The sequence below is a fragment of the Vulpes vulpes genome, chromosome 10 (genome assembly GCF_048418805.1).
Source record: "Vulpes vulpes isolate BD-2025 chromosome 10, VulVul3, whole genome shotgun sequence".
NCBI classification, from domain to species: Eukaryota; Metazoa; Chordata; class Mammalia; order Carnivora; family Canidae; genus Vulpes; species Vulpes vulpes.
This window is the reverse complement of record NC_132789.1, coordinates 68,065,820-68,092,398: the sequence shown is the minus strand read 5'-3', so window position 1 is coordinate 68,092,398 and position 26,579 is coordinate 68,065,820. Positions and strand designations below refer to the sequence as shown.

The following is a 26,579-nucleotide window of genomic DNA, read 5'->3' as shown; positions in this document are numbered from 1 at the left end:
TTGTCATGCTTATTTTTATTTTTATTTTTTTTTGATTTTTATTTATTTATGTATGATAGTCACAGAGAGAGAGAGAGAGGCAGAGACACAGGCAGAGGGAGAAGCAGGCTCCATGCACCGGGAGCCTGATGTGGGATTCGATCCCGGGTCTCCGGGATCGCGCCCTGGGCCAAAGGCAGCCGCTAAACCGCTGCGCCACCCAGGGATCCCTGTCATGCTTATTTTTAGTTAGATGGCTGTAGAATATGACTTTGTGGCCATGGTGTGGTAACTAGGGTCTCTGATGTGCGCGCACGTGCGTGTGTATATGTGTGTGTGTGTGTGTGTGTGTGTGTGTGTGTAGGGAGTGTGTGTGATTGTTAGAAGCCTTTCACAAAGACAGTCTTCTTTCTTGTGCTTTCCAGATTTTCGCCTGATGGGAGGCTAATTGTATCGTGTAGTGAAGATAAAACTATTAAAATTTGGGATACCACAAATAAGCAGTGTGTTAATAACTTCTCAGATTCTGTAGGGTAAGTTCTTTCTCTCTGTGCATTTGTATGGGTTAGTTTGCTAAGGAGACATTTCTTTATTAAAATTCAAATAAAGAAATGAAGGGAAGAAAATCAGAATCTAAGACTATCTTAATCCTTTCCTCCTAGGTTTGCAAATTTTGTGGATTTTAACCCTAATGGTACATGCATAGCGTCAGCAGGTTCTGATCATACGGTAAAAATCTGGGATATAAGAGTAAACAAATTGCTCCAGCATTATCAAGGTAACAATTTCCATGACAACAAAATCCAGTTGATGCCTGGCCTCCTCCAGGAACCTAAGTCTTAAACCCACAGACTGTGCTTCTCAGTGTGGTACGGCCCTCTTAAAGAGAGTCAGGGGCTGCCTTTGAATTGACTGGAGACCAGTTAATTCAATCAACAGTGTAGCCTGAGAAGCTGGGATGGGTGTCAGAGTAGAGAGGGAGGAGGAGGAACCTTGAAAATGATGCCAGGGCTGTTAAAAAAGAAGTTACAGTGAGATGTTCACAGATTGGCTCTCTGCATAATAAGAGAGATCAGGGATAGAAATTGACTCTGAATTCTGAATCAGGAGTTCTGTGAGCACAAATCGGTGTTATAATTGGTGGAGAACAGCATCCTACTGCGGCTACGTATTGAAACCAGAAGAGAAATGAATTGATTTCTTGGTTTGTATTGGATTTACGTTAAAATCCACATTTCCCTTTTAAAAGAAGTATAATACTTACCATGTAGTAGACACCATGCAGAACCCTTACAACAGCTCTGGGAAGTTATTATTATTACTTCCCCCATTTTAAAGATGAGGAGATTGAGGCTTGAGGGTAAGTCCCGTGCTACAATAATGGATAGAACTAGAGTAGGGTTTCCTGTTTTCAAAGCATGTGAAAGAACAGCCTTCTGATGGCTGTGTCGTACTGCCTCCTGTTGGACGGATCGTGTCCAGGAATGAACTGATGGACAAGCTGGGAGAGACTGTGCACGTCTGCAGATAGACCTGTAGGCCCTTCACCCCTGAGCCTCAAGCACCATTAGCTGATTATGAGATTCCTGTTTCTGGTCGTATACCTTGTGTGAGCTGGCGGCGGTCAGCTATTGGCTATATTATATTGGTTATGGATCTGAAGAGTTTATAGTTATGTGGTTAATAAGCTCATCTTTCCAGGACACACTTTGACTTTTTTTTTTAAAGATTTTATTTATTTATTCATGAGAGACACAGAGAGAGAGAGAGAGAGAGAGAGAGGCAGAGACAGAGGCAGAGGGAGAAGCAGGCTCCATGCAGGGAGCCCGACATGGGACTCCATCCCATGTTTCCAGGATCACACCCTGGGCTGAAGGTGGCGCTAAACCGCTGAGCCACCCAGGCTGCCCACACTTTGACTTTTAAAGCTACTCTGTCTCATTAGCTCGAAGTTTAAGCTGTTTGATGGCAAGATACTTGTTTTAGTGAACTGGATGGAATTTTGGTGTTGCGGAGACATTGCCTTTCATGGATTGTTGTTTCCAACCTAATAATGCTAATAGGGCAAAGGGACATCTTTAGAATTAAAAATTGTTCTCTGAACTTTTTGCTTTTATCTTCTATGAATCAGTTCACAGTGGTGGAGTTAATTGTGTCTCATTCCATCCTTCGGGCAACTACATCATCACTGCTTCTTCAGATGGCACACTTAAGATTCTCGATCTCTTAGAAGGAAGGCTCATATATACACTTCAAGGACATACGGTATTAACACTAAGATTTGTGCTTTTTAAATAATATATATTTTTAAAGTGTTGATCCATTTTATTATATGTCTTTATTGTTGTCCTCCCAGGTGTAGCACACATTGCCACTATCACACACACACACACACGCACACACACACACACACAGATGTTTGCTTTCAGGGCTTTGTTTTTATCCTCTGGAAGCAACTCTTAGAAATATTATTTTATTGTAGTTCTTGTCAAAATCAATGTGTATCTTTCAACGGCCATTAAATTAATCTTTCACTGCTGTCTTCCTTAGCATGTAGGGTAGGTTTGACTGGTCAGATGACGATGGATAAGCAGTGTCCCTCCTTGTGATCCTTCTGCTTATGTGGAGGCTGCCCCAGGGCTCTGACACTGAGCCTCTCACACCCTCTCACTCACTCCTTTTCACTAATCTGATTGGTGAGTTTAGAAGGAGAAAGTCAACAAGTAGAGCCCAGTGCTTTCTGTTAGGAGACTGCCACCAGTGTTTTTCTCTGATATTTCTTGTGGGCATGCCTGCCCTTGTCCTGTCTTGCCTGTGATGGGGTATTCAAATCTGACTCATTTTGGGATTCAGTTCTTCAGCCCATTTGCCCACAGATAAAGCCACATGTTCTCTTTACAAGCCTTTAACAGTAAGAAAGATGACATGCCTGTGCATTGATTTTCAGTTGACTTAGAACCCAGTGAGGAAGAGGCTTACTATTTATGGAACCTGTTCAATCACACACACACACACACACACACACACCAGCAAATAACGCGCTAAATAAAAACTTGTAAGTATATAAACTATTCTTCCTTTCTGGGTAAATATTCAAACTTCTCTAAATTTTTTTTGGAATGCATCCTGCATCCTCTTTTTTAAAGATGTACTAGGTACTTCCTTTTAACCAAGTATAAGTTGTTTATCTCCAGAAATAGAATAGGCTTTGTGGTCTATGGGAGAAGGGATTCTTTTTGCCTTCATATATCCTGCCTGGCTTCCTGCTTTGCTTTATCATTTGTTCTGCAGCTGTGTTAGAGGGAAGCAGAAATAGACACTACCCAGCTCAGATATATATGTATCCACGGATTTATCCTGAGTAAACAACCAATAAAAGTGATCAAGGATTAAAAAATCCATGGACTAATACAGAATAATAATAATAATAATACAGAATAATAGGAGAAAAAGACAATATTTCAGGAGAAAAACAGTGCACACAAAGATGGAATTTTTCACAGCAGAGTAAAGATGTATGGTTGTCCCCCTAGATTTTTCTTATACAGATTAAGGACATTAATAACAAACAATATACTAATACTTTTGAGATGAGAAAGAATTACTCTTATCTTGACTGAAAAATTGACCTAGAGGCTATGTATCTTGTGACTTGTCCAACTCCAGAGTCATTGCTTAATTTCAGGTTCTCACTACCTCTCACCTGGATAATTGCAGTAATTTCTTAACTGGCTCCAACCATTAATTCTTGCTCTAATTCATCATTCTTACAATGGTGATCTCAGTGTTCCACAATCACAGCTCTCCTCCTATCTGTGTCCTGCTGGCAAAACTTGCAGTGACTCAGTGTTGCCCACATGAGGGGAAAGAGCCCAGTGAAGCCTGTTGTGGTCAGGAAATAGTCTTTGTTCATATCACCTTATAGACTTGTCATTCAGTTTCTGCTAGTAATTTGTTGAATAAAGAGTCCAAAACCAGAAAATCTTAACAGACATTAACTGACACATGTAACAAGCTTTTCTTCAAATGAAAAGAGAGTGTATATCCATATTTTTATTAGTATTGCTTTTTAAATCTAGTATCATTTATATGTGTTTTAATAAAATTGAGTTGGTTCTTTGATCATCTTTACTCTGCCTACATTAGTTGGCAGTGACTGGATACGTTTTATCAGATTTACTGCATAAATAGTCTACATATATTAGGATGAAAAATTTATACAGTCTTCCTGGCCATGAGAACACAATACCAAGTGCTTTTTTTCCTTTTTTGTCTCCCTTTATTTCTTAGGGACCTGTCTTTACTGTCTCATTTTCAAAAGGTGGAGAGCTGTTTAGCTCAGGAGGTGCAGACACACAGGTTTGTAAATCTTTCAGCTCCTTCCTTGATTTGGTGAAGGTGAAGGATTCCGAGACCTCGGCTAAGATTCTTAACAACCAGCTAGTTTGTATGTGTTGAGATGATTATCAATGAATTTATATTTTAATTTAATGCCAAGAAGTCTGCTGTCTCATAGCTGAAACAATGCCAGTTCTGGTACTTTCTGGACCTCAAACAGCAATTATTTCTTGTGCTCCTCTCAATGCTCAGTTACACATGTAATTTACTGAATTCCCAGTGTTGATGTGGCACTTCCATTTGAACTGTTGCCTCGTCTTTTATCTCTAGGTCTTGTTTTTCAAATGTTAAGCTCCTGGAGGATGGTAAATATAAATTGTTAATGTAGCAATATGCATTTTTTTTGGGAAATGACCAAAAGTCATTCACAGGTAGGTGTACTGAATGAGGTGGGCTGCCAAGCCAAGAACATGATTTTGAACTTTGAAAAGGTAAGAGAGGATTTTAAAGTAATGAGTTACTTTCTTACTATAAATTTTAAATTGGACATGAAGGCAACTCAAAGTGTTAAATCTCTCCCTCTCACCCTTAAAAAACGTAGTATTGGGAAGTAGTAGCGCTGTTGTTGAAATATACATCTAGCCTTCCTGACTACTATTATGAAGAACAATCATTATGTACACTGGTTTTTTAAAAAAGTCAGTTTTGTTGCTTTTACATGCAAGTCAATTAAGTGCCCACTTACTAATTTTTTTATAGGTCTTATTATGGAGGACTAATTTTGATTATTTGAATTGTAAAGACATGATTAAAAGAAATCTCAAAAGGTTACATTTTGATTCATCACCACATCTTGTCGACATATACCCAAGAACACCACATCCCCATGAAGGGAAAATTGAGACTGTTGAAGTGAGTACTGTGGCATAGATATCCTACTGTATGTAAATGTACATTTTGGGGCAATTGGTCAACTAGATGCTTAAAATTATACTTTATTATGGAAAACCTAGTTATGTCTTAAAACAATAGCACTTTGAGAGACAATTATTTTCACTAATACAATAAGACTATAAATAATGACAGTGGGTAATTCTGCTGAAGCCTTTCAGGTTCACTGCTTAAAAGCCTAGAAATAAAGGTTAAATATTATGTCAGTGATAATAGAAATGAGAAATCAAACCTTAGGCCTGTGGTAATCATGAAGCCTGAATGACTTCGTATTCTTGATGTGTTTAGGGAGCACCTGTGATGGCTGTCACAAGAACAGGACTGAAGGGAAGAATTTTTGTAACAGTTCCTAGAATGGGTATCTTAAAGCCTTTTTTATGACAAAAAAAAAAAGTTCCATGGACAGTAAAAAAGAAGAGATTTAGGCATTAAACCTAGTAATTGAGACCATTTTACTATTTGCCTACATTGCCTACATATTTTCAAATATATAATTATCTATTTAGCCATAGGTTTTCGTTGACAAGTTCTCTTAGGTCCTATGGATTTAAATGTTCTACTCTGTTCAAAGGCAGAATTCATCTTTGCTGGATACTTGGCTGGTGTTTGTTTTCTTTCCATTTTGCATGATTCTTCTTAAGCCCCTTTCTCTCCCAAGAGCTGATACTGGAAATCACTATTACCTATTTATCTGAATTGTTTTTTCATCATTGACAGAATCTTGCTTTGATTTTGGAGTAGCCGTTTTGAGTTCTTAGCACTTACTCCTGAGTGGCAGTTCAGTCACCCCACACGGTTTATGTGGTGGATCCATACACCCTTCCACGGTCCCTCTGTCTCCACCCAATCAGGTTTTTGATTTTGGATTCTGTTAGCCACAATGTGTATGTGTGTGTGTGTGTGTGTGTGTGTGCGCATTTAAATTTTTAAAACTTTTTAAAGTGTTTTGGGGTATTTTCTAGATTTTGTTTAGTCTAACCTCATTTGGGGATTTCTGTCCTAGTTTTTTCTTGGTGGTGTTTATTTTCAATTCTTCCTTTTAATTTTTGTCCCTCCCATCCTCTGACCATCTTTCTAATTCTTCTAAACAAAGTATTTACCATGTGCCTTATTGCTTCTTTGTGCTGTTATTGTATCAACATGATTAATGTATCTTTTTAAAAATTTCTTTGAAAGAAATAATGTAATTTGTGGCTCATCACATTTTTGTTTCAGTTTCTGCAATGATAGATGTATTTGTGGATTCCTCTGATCACCTATAATGTATACGTGAAATATATTTTATTTTTATTTTTTTTTAAAGATTTTATTTATTTATTCACGAGAGAGACAGAGAGAGAAAGAGAGAGGCAGAGACACAGGCAGAGGGAGAAGCAGGCTCCATGCAGGGAGCGAAATATATTTTAATTTGAGTTCCCTTTTCTTGTTTTACCCCAGCTGGTTTTATTGACTCATAGTATTTTTTTATTCTAGCATTTCTGTGGTTTGGCTGGGCTTGATCATCAGTGTTGCTGCTGCCCAGTCATCCACTCAGCCACCTTTCCAGAGTGGTGGTGGGGTAGAGCTGCAGGCTCAGCCCAGGTCCCCTGACTCTAATTCAGTGATATTTCCATGACACCACACTACCCCCACATTAGAGACCTAAGCCTTTTTCTGTGTGCCCACTTAAGAGTGCTAGACTTTCTTTAAAATGTCAACAAGTTGTCCGAGAAGCTCTGCTCTAACAGAGCAGCCAGAAAGCAGTAAAAACAGCTAGGTTGCTTTGTTTGGTAGGTCGAGGTGACCCAGGCCATGTAAAGTCACTCTCAACCATGATTTTCTCAGGTACACTTGAAAAATCTATTAAAATCCAACTTTTCATCCTAGAATCAGAGTTCAGTTATATTATACAGAATGTTGAGCATTATGATGGAATTGTGTTTGTGGCCTTAAGAATGTCAGCCTCTGTGTGGCTGGTTTAAATTACCTGTAAAGCACTCACAGTTGCTTAAATTAAGTACCCAGTATGACATGTATTTGTTAAAACATTTTCAGATCATGTGATGTTAAAATGCCAGAGAAATGAAGTGATAGAATGTTGCATATGAACAGCTGTTTGCCTTTTCCCCCCTTTTTTTCTTGAAAGCTCTTATAGTCAAGCAAGGGTGTAAAGTTTTCTAGACAGAGGACTTCTTTAACATTGGAAGTAAATGTTAAATATCAAAAAATTTTAAAGGCTACAGGTTAATATCCAAGCACCCCTCATAGAACCAAAAGACTAGTAATTTGAAGATATTACTTAGAATGAAAGAGGATGAATGAGAATAGAAGTTGTAAAAAAAAAAAAAAAAAAAAAAAAGAGAATAGAAGTTGTACTACTACTATGTCCAGTTAAGATTAGTACATTTTACTTTGAACTCCTATGTTTGGTGGATTAATTTTTTTTCAAAGGTTCAGGCAAGGTCAATTTATATACAATAAGCTACTTTGGAAATATTTGAAAATTAGAAAGAAAAATTTTTTGAGGTCTGAATTCATGATTAATAGTATAATGATCTAGTTGATTTCCCTAACCTTTTTTATCGTAACCACGAGTATTCCATTTCTGAGTTTGAAGCAACATAGTATTTCTATTATTCATATATATATATATATATATATATATATATATATTCATATATATATTCATATATTGTATTTTCTGTGAGGTTCATTTGAGTGGCATAATCTCAATCTTTTGGGTGAAATTGTTTGGCCTTTTGCAAAAAACTACCTATATGCCAGTGTTAGGTGCTTTGTTTGTTTGAAGGTGGGGAACCTGCAGTCTTAGACCTTGGGTTCCAGCTGAATAAATATGTAAATTACTAATTCTTACATGGATAGAGAGAGTGATAACGGATTGCTTTTTAGAACAGATGAGAGGAGGCCACATGAAAGAAGGCGCGAAGTATCCAATCCTAGCTCCAGCTGTGTGAAATAGATCCCTCCTGTGTCCTTTCCACTGATCTAACTGCAGATCCTTTGTAGCACTTCTGGCCTAGGCACTCCATCTTTTAAAAAAAATATATTAAGTAATCTCTATACCCAATGTGGGGCTCAAACCTACAACCCTGAGATCAAGAGTTGCACGTTCTACTGACTGAGCCAGCCAGGTGTCCCCTAGATACTCCATCTTAATTAAAAATGTGAGAACAGCTTCTTTCTTTTTTTAGTGGGAAAGAAGTCCAGTTTTAAAACAAGGTATCTTAACTCTGACCATGCTGTGTTATGGCACATGATTAATTCATGCTGTCTTTATCTTCTTCAGACTGGCATGGGCTGAATTGCACCTCCAGATAAAACTAAACATTCATTCTAAAAGGGTAATTTAATATGTAAATGTAATATGTACTTCTCTACAAATCTTGTATTTTATTTCTAGCTATGGCATATATTCATATTGTTTTGGAGCTCAATAAGTGTTCTTCAGAGATTATATAATAATACCAGTAATAATAATAATAACATTACAGACAAAATTATTCTAATTAGCTTATATAAATTGTCATTAAATGTTCCTTAAAAACTCAGTGAAGTACTATTTTTATTCCTTGAGGAATTGAGGCACATGTAAGTTAAAACTTAAAGTTAGTAAGTGGCAGAATTTCAGTGGAGGCACTCTGGTTCCATTTTGTGCTTTTAAGCATTTTGATGTAATGCTTCAAAATAATCAAAATTGAATTTTAATCTGTTAATAGTAAGTATCTATGAGCAGGAGGACATTCTACTAGCTTTAGAGTATGCAACAAAGAACAAAACAGGTGTATTCCTTGCCCTTCAGGATTTGTTAGTAGCAGTCTTTGTGCTCACGGACTCCTCAGTGAGGGGTACACAGAGCCCCAGGATGGGATGGTGCACGTGAGGCTTCTCTCCTGCACAGAGGCCTCAGTGATATATCCTGGTTCAGTGATGGAGAGAACTCAGTCCCTCAGTAGAGTCCCGCTCTATTTCAAGATGAGTGTAGTTACGACACGGTTCTTCCCTTTATTAAGGACGGAGTGCTGTTAATATTCCTGGAGGTTAGCTAGCAAAGAACCTAACTGGAAACATCACTCCCTCCACATATTTTCTTTTGGAGAAGACTGTAAAGTGTTACCAGTAAGACTGTCCTGCTCCATTTAACATATGTGGCAACAACTTATTAGTTACATTAAGAGTTTTCTAACTCATAGAAGCTTACGGATTCTCTGTGAGAGATGCTGTTTCCACGGGATTTAGATTTTTTGAGAAGTTCCAATTTCAGATGGTAAAACCCGATTGTATTTTTCCTAGAGAAATGATTTTATGTCTACACTAGGTGGCAGCAGATAAATGAGAATGAAAGTCTACAAGCAATCTCTGGGCAGCTAGGCTAAGATTGGAAGCAAAGTGATTCATCGTCAGGCTTCTTATCTTGGCCTCCAGTGGGGACTCAGAGCTGCTAAGAGGAGGCTGTGTTTTCTGCTGTCTGGAGCAGCCAGGAAGAAACAAAGGTGCTGGCAGGCTGAGCTGAGAGGCCCTCATCCTCATCCTGCTAACCCCTTTTCTGGGGCATGGGCACTCCTGGGCACACACCTCTACACACAAGTGGCTGGATAATTATAAAAACCTCTTAATGTTTCCAGAACTCTAGCTGTACCCATCAAACATGATAAGTGCTCTTAGAATCATTCTGCTCTCCTCACAGGCTCTGCCCTTATCAGCTCGGTCCTGGACTGTTGCAGTGGGGTTCTCGCTGTTCCCTGACTTTATCCTTGGTTCTCTGCGTGCCTCTGTCAGATTCATCTTGCTTAAGCACATTGTAGGCTCCAGCTCTTCGGTGCCTTTCCAAATTCCTTCAGCCTGCACAGTTTGCCCCTCGCCAGGCCCCTTGCCTCCCTCACTACTACCCTATGCAAAAGTATCCTGTGGGCATTCTGCCTCTGTGCTCAGGAATGCTCTTCACCTCATCTCTGTCTCTGGTTTTGTTTCTAAACCTATTTTTCAAGGATCCATCTTAATTAAGCCTTTCCTATGTTTCCTACATGGGAAACACTTTCTTCTTTGAGGTTCTTGCATACTCATTGCTGGTACCATACATTTGATACAGTCAAACTCCGGACTCCTCAGTGAGGTGGGAACACAGAGCCTCAGGATGGGATGGTGCACGTGAGGCTTCTCTCCTGCACAGAGGCCTCAGTGATATATCCTGGTTCAGTGATGGAGAGAACTCAGTCCCTCAGTAGAGTCCGCTCTATTTCAAGATGAGTGTAGTTACGACACGGTTCTTCCCTTTATTAAGGACGGAGTGCTGTTAATATTCCTGGAGGTTAGCTAGCAAAGAACCTAACTGGAAGCATGACTCCCTCCACATGTTTTCAAAGTGCCCAATCAACACTTTCTTCTTTGAGGTTCTTGCATACTCATTGCTGGTACCATACATTTGATACAAAGTTCTGTCTTTGTTGCCCTTTGTTAACTAATTTATATTCACAATCTTTAGTAAGTATTTGATGATGATGTGATTTTTAATTTTTTTCTTTGATCTTGAATTCTGAAGTAACCTCCATCAGAAGTAATTGCTAACCTAGCTAATTATTCCCTTGCTTGCTTGCTTTCTTATATATGTGTTTTAATCTATAATTAGATATCATGTAGCTTTAGATGGTTTTAAGCTTTATACAAAAGAAATCATACTCATTGTATTTCTCTATAAACTGCTTTTTCACTTAAAAGTAAAATCCTGTGGGGCACCTGGGTGGCTCAGTCAGGTAAGCATCTGCCTTCGGCTCAGGTCATGACTTCAGGGTCTTGGGATCGAGCCCCGCATCAGACTGCCACTCAGTGAGGACTCTGCTCCTCCCTCTCCCTCTGTCCCTCCCCCCCCCCATGTGCACTCACTCTCTCTCTCTTTCTCTCTCTCATATAAATAAAATAAAATCTTAAAAAAATTAAAATCCTGAGAGTCACACGTATGGATTCTGAATTTGCACAACCATATATTGTACATAGTTGTATTTCATTTATTTTCACTGCTGTATAGGATTCTAGTGAATGTGCCAGAGTAGTAATTACCAGGACTTATGTGTTTTTTTCTACTGTTGATAAACATGAAGGGATTTGGGGTTGTGTTTTTGTTGTTGTTTTTTACCATTATAAACAGTGCTGCTAAAAAAAATAAAAAATAAAAAATAAATAAACAGTGCTGCTATAATAAACAAGGCTGGCATTATTGAGCTTTCTCGTTTTTGGAGTCTAATATTTTGCTTTAATCTGGTCTAATTACTAATGCTTTTGAAAATCTTTCTATATGCTGGTCAACTGTTAGGTTTTCTCTTAGATAGTTTTCTTTCTTAGGATCACTGTCTTTCACATTGATTTGTAGGTGTGTAAGGAAACCTACTTTTTCAGTTTTAGACATTATAATCTATCTCCTTTTCCATGATCTGATTATTAACTTTGTGGTGTCCATTGTTAAACAAATATTCTAGTTTTGATGTAATCAAATGCATCAGGTTTTTAAAAGTGCAGTGTTGTTATTTTTTGCCTTATGGTTTTTGCTTTTGTGGCTCTTTTAAGATGTCCTTCTTGACCGCATGTCACAAGGGTATTCTTTGTGTTTACCTTATAGTCTATACCTTGCTAGTTTTAACATAATATTTAGGTTTTATAATTTATCTGCTGTCCACTTTGGTATGTCATAGTGAGCCAGTTTTCTCAACTATGATCATCCTTTCTCTATTGATTTGTTGTGCTATTTTTCTTTTGTATTTATTTCCCATGTATATAGGGCACTGTTTCTAAACTGTTTATGGTATAGCTTTCTATCTTGCTAAGTCTTTTAAAATATCTTTCACATTAATTTTATTATTTTTCCCATAAGGTCTTACACATCTTTGTATGCTTATTCTCATGTATTTAAATTTTAATGTACTATAAATGACGTCTTTTTATTCTTTTTTTTAAAATTTATTATTGTTTTTAAAGTAAGCTCTACACCCAGTGTGGGGCTTGAACTCACCATCCCAAGATCAAGAGTCACATACTCTACTGACTGAGTCAGCCAGGTGCCCTGCAAATTATGTCTTTTAAAAATTTACATTTTCTGTTGAAGTACAGACATGCATTTGATTTTGTGTGTGAATTTTGGATCTTGTGAATTCTCTTATTGGTTTTAATTATTTAGCAGTGGATTCTCTTGAATTTCTCCATAGATAATTACATATGAATGACAGTTTTCTTTCTTCTGTTCCAATTCTTACATCTTAATATCTTTTGTTTCCTTTTCTTGTTTTAATGAACTGGCTAGGACTTTTTCTGCATCTTTTGAGGTGGGTCATTTTATTTTGTTTTAAAAATCCCTTCATAGAGGTGAATTATATTGATTTTCTAATGAAAAAATAACTTTTTAATCCTGGGATAAATTCAGCTTGGTCATAACAATCTTTTTTTATACGTTGATAGATTTAATAGGCTAATATTATGTTTAAAATTTTTGCATCCATGTTAATGAATATAGGAATATATTTTAGCTTTAGTACACATGATCTTAAAAGGCCGAGAAGTGATATCTTTTAGCTTTAGAATATATTAGAAAATACCCTCTAGGTTGTTACAAATAGCATCCCATTTCTTATGGTAGAAAAAACTAATGTTAACCTTTCTTATATATATATACACAGATTAATCCAAAGCTTGAGGTAATCGATTTGCAGACTGCTTCTCCCCCTGTTGTGGACATCCTGTCTTTTGATTCTACCACAGTAAGTTTTCTTTGACATTTAAGTGGCATCTGATTACTTGGCAAAATCAGTTTTCCTTAAAAAAATGTGTGGGAGAGGAGATAAAAAGTGGGCCAACTAGCCTAACATTTTAGCATTAAAAAACCTCATACATAAAGTCATACTTAAAGTGTGTCTAAATAGCCACGAGGGGGAGCAGCACCGATTTTCAGAAAAACCGTTCCTTTGATGACCTTAAGCTTCGTCTACATCCCTACTGTAGCGTTCCCTAGTAAACGTACCATCCAGGTGACATTTCACTGTGTTGTCGCAGAACAGATTTTCTTCACTGTTAATTGCCTTTCAGAGATGCTAAACTCACTTCTGGTGTTTTCTCCAGTGAAGCTATTTAAAAAAGTAATCATTTCCCTTCATTTATCCCTCTTGATGGATTATCCAGAGATTAAGTATTTCTAGCACTTGCAATTTTGTTTATAAAACCATATGTCTGTAATTTATTTACTCAGTGTAAAGTCAAAGATTTCAATTTGAGTCTGTTAGCTTTTGCAAGACAGATCATTGCTGTCATCAAATCCTGCTAGTCAATGCAAAACTGGTCATAAGAATGAATGGGAGGAATGGCGTGCATGGTCTTTGGTCACACTACTGTGATGGTGTCAGTATAGTTAAATATTTTGGAGAAATTATTAATGTGTGGCCAAGAAAGAAAACAAAAATGCTTGACATTATGACATTACACCCTTTCCAGCAGATCTCAAGAATAGTATTTTTTGTAGAGGAATTCTATAGAGGGACTAGTCCATGTTGAATCTACCCTGTACCAGAAAGAAATATACTTATTAAAGGGTTCTTTCACTGCTAATCTCAGGCAGAGAAGACCTACATCGCTCATGAGATGTTTCAGCAATCACCCAGGGCTGGTGGGGCTGGTAACCAGCAGGCTGATTGTCAAAGGGAAATAAGTCCAGTAATTGGTGGTGACAACTAGAACCTCAAGCAGGTCTATGGTCTTGTCCCTTATAGTATTCATGTTTATAAAATATGCCTCTTAGCACTTCTGCATTAATGGCTTACTTATGATGTTAAAAATTAACTGCACATCTAATTGGTTGGTGATTGGTGGCTTATAATAGGTAGTGAGTACATTTATGTTCAGTGACTTACCCAAAAGGCATGCTGTTGAAACTTATAAATTCTAATGAGCTGGATTTTTGCCGCTGTAATAAGAGGAGCAAAAGAGAGGTGGTTTTTGAGAATGTGATGCCTTCTTATGAGTTGTTACTCTACAACTTTTGGGTATTCCTGGCCTAGATCATCAAAAGTTTTTGGTCTACACTTTGAGACTCACTTTCCCTGATGGTAACTTTCAAGCTGTGCAAGGCCTCATGACATGAAGAATCCAGGTATTTTTTACAGTATGCTATGGAAGTGGCATAATTACCACCTAACAAGTGATAGCAGAGTATCTATCCCTGGATGGTAATCCAAAGGTGCCAAAGTCAACTGGTTCATGGTATAGGACCCTAACTCTGGGATTACAATGTATGTGGAACTTTGAGAGGGCAATTCTATATGACAAACACATGACAAGTTTGCAGCTCTGCTACAAAACCTTTAATAAGACCCAAGAGTACAAATATTATGGACATAAGGGATAATATTAGGTTGGATTATGTAAAATTGCCATTTTGTAGGCAAAAATGGGCCAATGTCAGTGATTTCCCGTGATGAGAAAACCCAGTATATAAGGATAATGAAGAAGACTCTCTACTGTTACTTTGAGTTGTGTGCTTGATGCTTTATAAAAAGAAAACAAACAAGAACACAGGAAAACAAAAACATATTTGTTATTAATCAGTTTTGGATTAGGCTAATGAAGTCCCATCTAGGTAGATTCTTTTACAATCTGGAAGATAGCTAGTTGCCTCCAGGCAAGGTATAATGGCTCCTGATTTTATTTATTTTCCTAGGACAGTCTCTGAAGACATAAATATATGCTCCTAAAGCATCTTTTTATTAAAAAAGCTCTCTGAAATTTTTTCCTTAAAATTTTCAATATATGTATATCTTCCTTTAAGCTTATTGATAGGGAATTGGTTAGAAAACTAAAGTGAGGAGCACCTGGGTAGCTCCGCCAGTCAGGCATCTGCCTTTGGCTCAGGTCGTGATCTAGGGTCCTTGGATCAAGCCCCGCATCAGGCTCTCTGATCAGCAGGGAGCCTGCTTCTCCCTCTCCCTCTGCTGCTCCCCCTGCTTGTGCTTACTCAATCCCTGTCTCTCTGTCAAATAAATAAATAAGATCTTAAAAAAGAAAAAAGAAAACCAAAGTGAAATCACTTTAAATGTTCATCTTCTCATTAATCTACTGGTAAGTAATTCTTAATCTGTAGTCTCTAGACATTGGCTGCTTTTCTTTTGTTTCTGCACAACAAATCAGGCATAATTAAAAAGGAGATTTGTTCTACTCTGGCATAAAGCACAACTGCATTAAGTATTTGTGGTAAGAACTTTGTGTATGATTATAATTTTAAAACCCAGAGAAATACTGGAAGCCGTAAAACAGTGTTTAAAGGTGGTTTTGGTTTTTGTTGTAGTGGTTACTCTTTATTTGGAGGATTTGTTTGGTTTTCATAGAAGATGGGAAGAAATTTTCCTTAGAATTCATTTCATCAAGATAGGACATAAAAAAGATTATTCTTTAAGCCTTCATTTGAAATTTCCTAGTAAGATAAAAGCCAGGTTTGTTATGGTATAGGAAACAGTTGGCTTCTATTTCTGCTTTGATTTGATTTAATATTACATTCAGAATGATTTATAGATCTGAGTGTACTGATACCCAGTACTCTGATGCTTTCTTACTACAAATTATGGCATACAATGTTAAGTTGATATCTTTGTGGCTTCACCTGTGCCTCTAATGGTAGGCAGGACATCTGATAACAATACTTTGGGATCAAAATAAGCTGTTACCAATCTGCATTTTTAAACCTTTGTTGTAAACAAACAAAAAAACAAAAAACAGAATGGGGAGTGCAGTTTGTAAAGGAATATACTGGCTATCAAATAGACATAGTTTTAAATTTTTGATCTCAAAATAAATAAATAAAATAAAATTTTGATCTCAAATTCCTAAATCTTTATTCCAATTACATTGTTACTTGTTATCTACTGGTTTTCTGAGGGTCTTCTAAGAGTCCGTTGAGTCTTTTAATATTTTCATTTATTCAGTTAGAACTAGACCCAAGATTTTGTCGTGAAAGTTGTACAACAGCATTTAGCATTAGTACTGACATGTGATGCGGCTATTTGAGATTTCCAGACCGTTCCCCATTCTCACCTCTCCCCTGCAAAAGGCAGGCAAGATAGGAATTTCTCTTCTGTATCCTAACATAAAGTCTTTTTTAAAAACAATACTGACTATAAATACAGTTTATTTAAAATACTCTAGGATTGGGCAGCTCCAGTGGTGCAGTGGTTTAGGCTGCCTGCAGCCCAGGGCGTGATCCTGGAGACCCAGGATCAAGTCCCACATCGGGCTCCCTGCATGGAGTCTGCTTCTCCCTCTGCCTGTATCTCTGCCTCTCTCTTTCTCTCTCTCTCTCTCTGTCTCTCTCATGAATAAATAAATAAAACCTAAAAAAATAAAAAAAATTAAAAAATATAATACTCTAGGATTATTAAAATATTTTATTCTAGCTAAACTATATTCCTAAGTTTTGATGTATTAATTTTATTATTATTTGCTATTTTTTGTCCTCCAAATAAATAAAATGAAATTGATAATCTTGCTGGTCTTCCTCTGATTAATTCAGACTGGATTCTTCTCTGAGAACAACAACAACAAAAAAGTTCTCATCTTTATTCAGCAAACTGTGTAGAATATGAACATAATGTGGGTGCCTTTCTTTAGAATTGGGGTCAGTATTTCATGTCAAATTCATTCTTTACAATAAAATGAGAATTTGCTATTATATTACAGAAAAAAAAATCAAGGGTTTACAGTCTTTTTTTGCTCCATCAGTCAAAATTTTTAAAAGTATGGGGCATGAAAACATTACATGAGATGCTCAGTGCGCTGTCAAGCTGCCTACCTGACTTCAAGAAACCTACAACCTAGCCCAATAGAAATAAGAGTATAAGAAATAAGTGGCGATTTCAGTAGAGTAGATGCCAACTGTATATGATTGTCACGAAAGGTTATTGGTGGAAGTACTCAGAAAAGATCATTAATGGGCTGGAGGAAACTAGAGAACTTCTCTAGAAGGAAACTTTTGACCAGTTCGTGACCTGACCAGAGTTGGGTAGGATTTCGATAGGGACATTCGAGTTGGGGAAAGCAAAGTGTAAGTAGGTGTCTCAGAAACCATTGAAAATACATACCACAGTAATAAAAGTGCATCAGTCTGGTTTGGGATCTTTAGGTTGCTTGACTCAATGGGTAGCAGTTGTGATAGAATGCCAGGAGCATGCCTACTACAACATAAATGTCTCTCAATCCATGCTTATTGAATAACTAGTCTGTGTCATTCACTGTTGTTATCTTTAGAAAAAGCTAACAAAACAAAAATACCTTCCCCAGAAAAGCCTGTTTTCTACATTCTAGTGGGGAAGACAGGCAATTCACAGATTAAAAGATAGACTGTGTCGTATGGTAGAGCATAGCATATATAGGCCCCCGAAATTCAAAGGTATAAAAAGCACTAAAGGCAGATGGGAGGAGGAAAGGTGTGCTGTAGGTAGTATGTCCATGACAAGAGGTGACATGTGGGGAGTGAAGGGAACAAGCCCTGTGGATATCTGTGAAGGCATTCCAGGAGCAGTGCTAGAAGGGCAGATTGAGGGGGAGCTAGGAGCCACCAGAGGGTTTCCTGCAGAGGTGGGACTTGTTTGACTTAGGTTTTTTAATAGGCTTCCTGTGGCTACTGTTGTGTTGAGAATGGGTCTGGGGGTGGTGGTGGAGAGAAGCAAGGAGACTGGCCAATTACGAATAGCCAGATGGGAGGCCAGTGTCCCTTGACCCACAGTGGTAGCAGAGGAGGTGGTGTAAGTGATCTGACTCTGGATGTATTTTGAAGGCAGAGCCAAGAGGATTTCCTGACAGGTTGGATGTCAGCTGTGGGATTCCCTGTCTCCTTTCCGCAGGGACAGTAAGGTGTAGCCTTGACTAACCCTCAGGGTAGCCAGATTATCTCCTGGGGCTGCATCATTTTGCCAGAGGAGTTGCTGAGAGAAAAAGAACTGTGGTTTTACCACATCCTTTTCTAGGCTCAGGAAAGTGATCCGATCAATTGAATCAGTGCAAGTGATACTCTAGCTGTTGCCATGACTTTGGGACGCGCCATGGTAAAACACACTCCTCCCTCCTCGATGTGATTTAGAATTGTGGTTTTCAGCGAAGTGCGCTGGTTTCCCTGTTGGAAAGATTTTTGCCTCTGCATATTTTTAGGAAGAAAAATGTTACATGCATTTGGAGACACTCCTATGGTATATGCTTTCTGAAAAATATCAATGCATTCATAAAATATATGGACGTACAAAGAGTAGACTTGCAGATGCAGAGAGAGTATTTCCATGGATGTTGTGGCAACAGTTTGTCCTGGTTACTAAACAACGTTGCATAACTAGTTCAGAGTTATTCCAGTTCCTAACTGCTTATGTAAGCAAAGATTTGGAAAGACTTACTCAAAAGAACATGGTGTATGCAAACCTAATGTCTCAAAACTAAAGTTTGTGACTTTAAAAGTGTAAAACGGTAATATGCAATTTATCATCCTCAGACTCCCCATTTATGTTTTCAGGAAAATAAGTAAAAATCAGGTTGCACAAACCTCCTGCTTTCACTACTTTTCCTGTATGCTAACAATTGCTGGATTTACAAATAAACCGCCTCTAAATTTGGAGGCAGGGGATCTTCTTTTTTAAGTTTTTAAACTTTGCAATATTTTATAAGGTGGCATTTGATGTATAAATTTGGTACATAGATTTCTGAAACTAGATATGTTTGTAACTTTGTTGCTGCTTACTAAGCTTTAGGAAACAGACAATTTAATGGTATCTTTAGATATTGGTTCAGTGGCCCTGCGGTATCTTTCTCCTTTATCTTGCTCTAAAAATTTGAAAGGAAATGAACATGGATGTTTGTAGAATCTGTATCCGGACTCACTAGCTGGCACCTTCCACACTTAGTCCTCCTTTTATTAAAAGACTTTTAGCCTTCATTTCAAACAATAGTGAACATGGCAAGTAGGATACAGTAATTTTTTTATATCCAGAACTCAAAAAGTTCAATATAACTCCAAGATGCTTCGCTAGGAATAAAAGAAGAATTCTCATCAAGGTTGAGAAATAATTTTAAAACACTGTCCTTCGAAATTGTAAGAAATGAAGGAATTAAATTGTCAAAGACATTTCGAAAAGGAGACATACATGATAATCAACAGGAGTAATGAAGAAAAATGTTTTCATAGATCTTTTACCATTTAGAAAAAAACACCACTTTTTTTTTCTCAAATACAAATTATCTTAGAGATAGAGAAAATATGAGAGATGGAAAGAGACTATTTCCAAATTAGTTGTATCTTTGCTTTTAAAGTATATCATGACCCATATGTTATAAAAACTACCAACAGTTGTGCATGTGGTAGCTGACCTTTAAAAAAAAATGTGTTTTTGGATTGTAAAAAGAAAAAGATCCAACTAAAACTTTTTAGTCTGTTAAAGGAACATGACTTCTTCCTTCCTTTTTTTTTTTTTTTTTTTGAAGACACAGATCTGGTAATCTGTAAAATTTACTGAGATAGTTCAACTATAAAATGAGATTAATAGTGTAGGTTAGAGGCTTTCTTTTTTTCCTTCAACTAAAATGTACTTCTTAATAAAAATCATAATGATCAAAAGTTCCAAGTGTTTGATTTAGCCATACTGAAAAAATACTAGTTTGAGTTTAATTCCTGGTTTCAAGTTTACAGAGAAAGAAAGCTTACATTAATGAGTGTTTCCTTTTACCAAAAAAATGTCATACTAATTAAATTTCAACAAGAATGATTTAGGACTCAAACACTTCTTCATGAAATGTACACAAGAAAAAAGGAGACTCTCTACAAAAAGATTTTATAAAACATGCTATTTGGGAGCCCAACAGAGTACTTTGTAGAATTTCCTTTAGAAAATTAGCACATTTCTGGGAACTGGAGGTGTTGATGTTCCAGGTATTATTTTTGCCTTCCAACTTCCTGAGATACACTGTCTTTCGAAGCTGTGTCTCCTAACTGCTGCAGTACTGCCCAGGGCCCCAGGCCTGGGAATCTCAGCTGCACCCCCATTTCCCACAGCTGAGACAGAGGCATGCTGAAAATGCCCAACAGCTCTCTCCGCCCACACATCCAGTAACAACTGGTTCCTTCCTCTTCCTGTGGAAGAGCAACATCCTCTGAGATGAGAAGAAATGCACCCTGAGGAATGCAAGAACAGCAGTGAGCTCTTCACACAGGAAATTACTACAGTAGCACTCTGAAAAGTGCCTGTCTCTTGGACTGTCAGCCCCTAATGAGCTTCCTGCTGCTGACCCAGAGGATGGTTCACTGTGGAGCTAAATACCACGTGTGGCTCTGTCAGAGTTTCATGGAGAATTGTGAACTCTGCTTTCAGCTGTTCTGTCCATGTCTACCTATCTGGTTTTGAGTTATTCGGTGCTGCATACACAGTAAAGCTAGTTGGCTTTGCCCTTCTCTTTGTTTAGCCACTTGACAGTTAGTTATTTGGGGAAGGTAGTCAACAAGTCTTCTAATATGAATTTTCAGTCATTTGTACTTCATGAAATCAGGAATTGTACAATATGGTAGGGCTTCAGAGAGATTAAAACCTTGATAATTTGAGTGAACTGGCTGTTAAGGCCCAGTGCTGGCCCTTGTCTTGTTTCGTCTGTGTCTTTCAATTTCCTTTCTTTTACATTCTGAGGTAGGCATCATAGAAGGTAACAAGCTGTGCGCACAATCATGCATTCCCATGCATAGCTAAAACTCTGTTGCTTTCAACCAACCAACCAACCAACCAACCCGTCTCATGTACATTTCAAATGGATTTTTTAAAAGATTTTATTTATTTGTTCATGAGAGAGAGGCAGAGACACAGGCAGAGAGAGAAGCAGGCTCCCTGTGAGGAGCCCCATGTGGGACTCTGATCCTGGGATCACACCCTGAACCAAAGGCAGACTCAATCACTGAGTCACCCAAGTGCCCCTTAAATGGATTTTCACAGTTGAAGAATGTTTTAGTGTAACTTTTTTTAAAAAACTAATTCCTCTAGCGTTTTCTTTTTGCATAACGATGGCCACTACAAAGCCCAGTTTGTATATTACATGTACATTTTAAATTGCCTTCCCAATCACTACAGAATTTTGCTGAGTTTCAGTGCTTATGGTGGCAAAATTCTTTTATTTTTCATGTGTTTGTTTGGATTATTTTACTAAAGCACACACAAGTTAACTTGTTTGTTCTAAGTTGAAGGGGAGATGGAGAAAGAATGCCAGGCATTTCCTCTTCCTTTTCAGAATGTCTTTTTAATGAACATTCCTTTCTCTCCTATGAACAAACCATCTCAAGTCAGCTCGGGGCCTCGAAGTGCCTAGTGTCCAATAATCCAACATATTTTCTTTGTTCCTCCAGCCCTAGAGAGGTAGTTGTTTCATGCATTTACTGTTTCTTCTTACCTCCATGGTCCCTTTTAGCCTTTACACACTTCCAAACCTATTTAACCAGCTCGCTATATTAAATTCTCTCTGTTAAGATAACTGTTATGGTTTCTGTCTACCTGTTGGATCCTGAATGATCATTCTAAATGTCCTAAATCATCTTTTATAAAGTAAGATGTACTGACCAAGACTTCTATTCAAGAATGTTCATTTCAGCATTATTTATAATAACAAAAAGATGAACATAAATCAAATGTCTTTTAAGAGAGTATTGGTTAAATAGAAGTATAGTATATCCATGGATGGAATATCATATAGCCATACCATATTTAACAACAACTAATTGCAATGTGTGTAATTCCTGCTTTGTTCATGGGCCAGTGGGAAAATTGCTATATGGGACGTGATTAAAACAATTAGCAAAAATGTAATATGGGCTGAATATTAGATATGATAGTATCAATGCTAAGTTTCCTGATTTTGATAATAGTACTGTGGTTATATGGGAGAATGGTCTTGTCCTTAGGAAATGTCCACAATAGTAATTGAGGTAAAGGGGCATAGTTCCTATAGCTTCTCTCAAAAGATTCAGAAAAAAAATTAGGTAATAATGATATAGAAGTTATGGCAAAACAACACATAAATCTACATGAAGGGTATATGAGAGTCCTTTTCATTATTCGTGCAACTTTTATAAAGGTTTGAAATTATGTCAAAGTGAAAATTTAAAAAATCACTTATATGTCTTTATAGGAAAGTATAATTTTTGTTTTGTAAAATTTTTAAATATGATTTTTGTTTATCTTTTTAATAAGTGAAATAAGGATATTATAAGCAATATGATTCTGATTTTGTCAAGGGAAACAAGTATGTGTATCCATTCAGTGAAATTCTTTCTGAGCATCCTGTATGTATTGTATACTAACCTGGGCATTTGAAATTTACCCAAGGTCATTCAAGGCTGGATTTTGAACTCTATCTAGCTTTAGAAAGAATGCTTTTAACCACTATGTAGTATGAATGCCTTATGTTCTTAGAGCAGTAACTTTCCTAATTATATCAAGAATGAAAAATAGAGAAAACACAAGAAACAAAAAATTACCAGGAGACAACTGTTGTTAACATTTAAAATATAGTCTCCCAGGAAGAGGTTGCTGTTGTTGACAGAGCCTGCAGAACTGAACCCAGACTTCTGAGGGGCGCTGGCCACCTGGTGCTAATGTCTCTGTGGGGTCAAGGCTGTTGCTGGGAAGAAGCTGACTGGAGCAGCAATCAAACAGGAGTTGATTGCTCTTCTGTTGCCACTGACCTCCAGCCTCCACATCATGGCTCCTTTTGTCAGAGCCCATCAGGGAACCAATTGGCGAGAGAAAGCTGGAGTGTGCAGAGTCCCAATCTCAGCATCACAAAACAGTTTTGGAGGGTGGATTTGGAACCAAGAAACATATTCTATACAAGGAATTACTGAATTAAAAGATAGGAACTTAAAAAAAAAAGCTGTAAAGCAAATTCACTCTAGAATGTATGAATTTGGGTTCCCACTAGTACTATATGAAAGTGCCCATTTCCTACATTTTAAAACATTTGTTAGGTGTTATGCTTATTTAATTATTGTTTAATTTTTTAAAAACCTTTAAAAGTGTAATAAGCAAGAGATGTTAATTTTTATTTTTAGTGACTTGTGACTAAATAAAAATTTTTATTTTTGACAGATAAAAATTGGATGTATTTAAGGTGTACAATGTGATGTTTCGATATATGAACACATCGTGAAATGAGTACCACTGTCGAAATAATTGACATATCTATTCTCTCCCATAGTTACCTTTTGTGTGTGTGTGGTAAGAACAGTGACCTGTGTGCTTTGACTTGTTTTCATGATTTCTATTCATTTGTATTTTTCAAAATTGCCTATTTTTGTATTTTGCCCATTTTTCTATTGTTTCATTCATTTGAAAATTTATCCTTAAAGTCATTTTAATTAATAGAGTTGCCCCTCTTTGCCATGTGCTACAAAGTTTTGTTATTTCCTCTTTCTGATTTTTGATGGGTTCAGTTGCATTAACTTCTTGAAATATATCATTATTTTAATTTTATGATTTCTTTGGAGTTTATACAAAGAAAGTCCTTCCCTATTCCCCAAATATATCTCTAGCTACTCTTCTTAAGGTTTTATTTTTTTTTAAGTTTTTAAAAAAATTATTTATTTGAGAGACAAGGGAAGAGAGGGGCAGGCAGGCTCCCCACTGAGCTGGGAGCCTGATGTTCTAGGCTCTATCCCAGGACCATGAGATACTGACTTCAGCTGAAACCAAGAGTCAGACACTGAACTGATTGAGCCACCCAGGTGCTCCTTAAGGTTTTATTTTTGACAATTAAATCTGAAATTCTAGATGAATTAATTTTGGTTATAAGGTACATATTTCTAGTTAACAAAGTTATCTTCCGTTTGTATTGTTTCTTTCCTCGCTGATTTGAACCTTCCTAAAACTAAATCCTTATGTACTTGTGTCTATTTGGGGACTTTGTCTTCTGTCTTATTGATCTATTTGTTCTTGATCTATTTTCATAGCTTTTTAATTATTGTAACTTCAAAATATTTCATGAAAATACAGGGCACAAGTTTTTCCATCACATGTTTCTTTGATATTCTGGCCTATTATTTATCCATATGAACTTTAGAATTATTTTGTCCATTCTCTCAAAACATCCTTTTGGAATGTCAATGGGAGTTGCATTCTATTTATAACATAATTTGAGGAGGATTGCCAACTTTAGTATCTCGTATTTGCTCATCTAGGAATATAGTATTATAGACACGTGTTTTAAAGTTTCACTGAAGGAAGTTTAGGAGCATTCTCCTTATATGTGTGTGGTTTCCATAAAAACAGCCACCTTTTCTATGTTCAACTAAGCATTTTGTCTCCTTACTAAGGATGCACATAGACTCTCCCTACTAATTTGCTCTAAAGAGGTTAAGGTAATTTGCCCAGGAGTGCCTGGGTATCTTAGTCGGTTAAGCATCTGAGTCTTGATTTTGGTTTAGTTCTTTTTTTTTTTTTAAAGATTTTATTTATTCATGACAGACACACACACACACACACAGAGAAAGAGAGAGAGAGAGAGAGAGAGGCAGAGACACAGGCAGACGGAGAAGCAGACTCCATGCAGGGACCCCGATGTGGGACTCAATCCCAGGTCTCCAGGATCACACCCTAGGCTGAAGGTGGTGCTAAACCGTTGGGCCACCAGGATTGCCTTTAAAAAAAAAAAAAAATTATTTATTTATTCATGAGAGACAGAGAGAGAGAAAGAGACTGGCAGAGACACAGGCAGAGGGAGAAGCAGGCTCCATACAGGAAGCCCGTTGTGGGACTTGATCCTGGGACTCCAGGATCACACCCTGAGCCAAAGGCAGATGCTCAACTGCTGAGTCACTCAGGTGTCCCTGGCTTAGTTCATGATCTTAGCATCTTGAGATCAAGCCCTAAGTTGGGCTCTTTGCCCAGCGGGGAGTCTGCTTGAGATTCTCTCTCTCTCTCTTCCTCTGCTTCCCCCCACCCGACCCCATCACACATTCATGCATGCTCTCTCTCTCAAATAAATAAATAAATAAATCTTAAAAAAAAGAAAAGAAAAAAGAGGTTAAGTAACTTGCCCAAAGTCACACCAACTGTGAAGTGATAGAGGGGAGCTAGGACCCAGATGGGACTAAGTTCAGAGCCCAAATTCTGACCCCTTGCACTCTACAACTGCCCAAATAGTTAAACTACCCACACCACATGACTTATTCTGAATCCTAGTTTTAGCTTCCTTATTAGCAACATGGCTTATTATCCTAAGTAAATTTCTTTACCATCATGTAATACAGTAGCCAAAAAAGCCTAATGCGAATCTGTTTGAGGAGAAAGAGGGGACAAGTTTTGAGGACCTCAGTTCTTGGTTGGGAGCATATGGAGAAAGAGGCCCTAGTGTCAATAGTATTAAGGAATTGATTCTGCAGCCTGCTTTGCCTATTTCTACTTGCCAAGTACTTAAATCCTCGGCATATACCAGACTTTAACAAGCACAAATCCTTAACTTAGTATTAGAGTCCTCACCAAAAAGAATTGTGTTTAAGAAACACTGTCTCTTATTGATTATCCAGGAGGTGTGCCATATGGTAAGAATAGTTATTTGGGCTATCGTATCTTTAAAACTTTCATAATAATATAATGACTTTACCTTCTTGACAGGGCTTTTTGGTGACTTTTCTTTTACCGCTCCCCAACCTTATCCTACTACTGATTTTTGATTTGTGTTTGTTCATTGTTTTTAAAGGAAGGATATTCTTTGTGGCAAGAATTGCAAGTGCATAAGTTTTCTTTAGTGGTGTTATTGCCATCAGTTCTGGTGTGTGCAGGTTTACTTCCTTTGTAGAATAGAAGATAACTTCCATTTCCATCAGATTCGGTTATGTATGATCTTTATAAAGTGAATCCTATTTTCCACTGACATTGATTTTTATTTGTTTTTTAAATTTAAAATTTTTAGTTTACATTCAGTTTGCTAACACAAGTATAATGCCCAGTGCTCATCCCATCATGTGCGCTCCTTAATGTCTGTCACCCCGTTACCCCATCCCCCCACCAATCTCCCCTTCAGCAACTCTAAGTTTTGTTTCCTAGATTTAAGAGTCTCATGGTTTGTCTCCCTCTCTAATTTTCCCCAGTTTCCCCTCCTTCCCTTATAGTCCCTTGCACTATTCCTTATATTCCACATAGGAGTGAAACTATATAATTGTCTTTCTCCGATTGATTTATTTCACTCAGCATAATACCCTCCAGTTCCATCTACGTCGAAACAAATGGTGGGTATTCGTATTTTCTAATGGCTGAGTAATATTCCATTGTATGTGTAGACAC

The 26,579-nt window shown here is 37.3% G+C and overlaps 1 protein-coding gene across 12 annotated transcripts in view; it reads left to right on the top strand.

The window, feature by feature from the left end:
* POC1B (POC1 centriolar protein B) overlaps positions 1-26,579 on the top strand; it is a 93,172-nt gene that overhangs the window by 42,452 nt on the left and 24,141 nt on the right. For 6 of the 12 annotated variants that reach the window (XM_025992210.2, XM_025992209.2, XM_025992206.2 and 3 more), the window contains 6 exons: positions 405-512; positions 642-757; positions 2,111-2,244; positions 4,270-4,338; positions 5,077-5,229; positions 12,927-13,007. In XM_025992210.2, the coding sequence (XP_025847995.1) occupies positions 405-512; positions 642-757; positions 2,111-2,244; positions 4,270-4,338; positions 5,077-5,229; positions 12,927-13,007 (661 nt within the window). Of the gene's footprint in view, positions 1-404; positions 513-641; positions 758-2,110; positions 2,245-4,269; positions 4,339-5,076; positions 5,230-12,553; positions 12,576-12,926; positions 13,008-26,579 lie in introns of all 12 variants that reach the window. The other 6 variants (XR_011994903.1, XR_011994904.1, XR_011994902.1 and 3 more) reach the window with 2 other exon arrangements.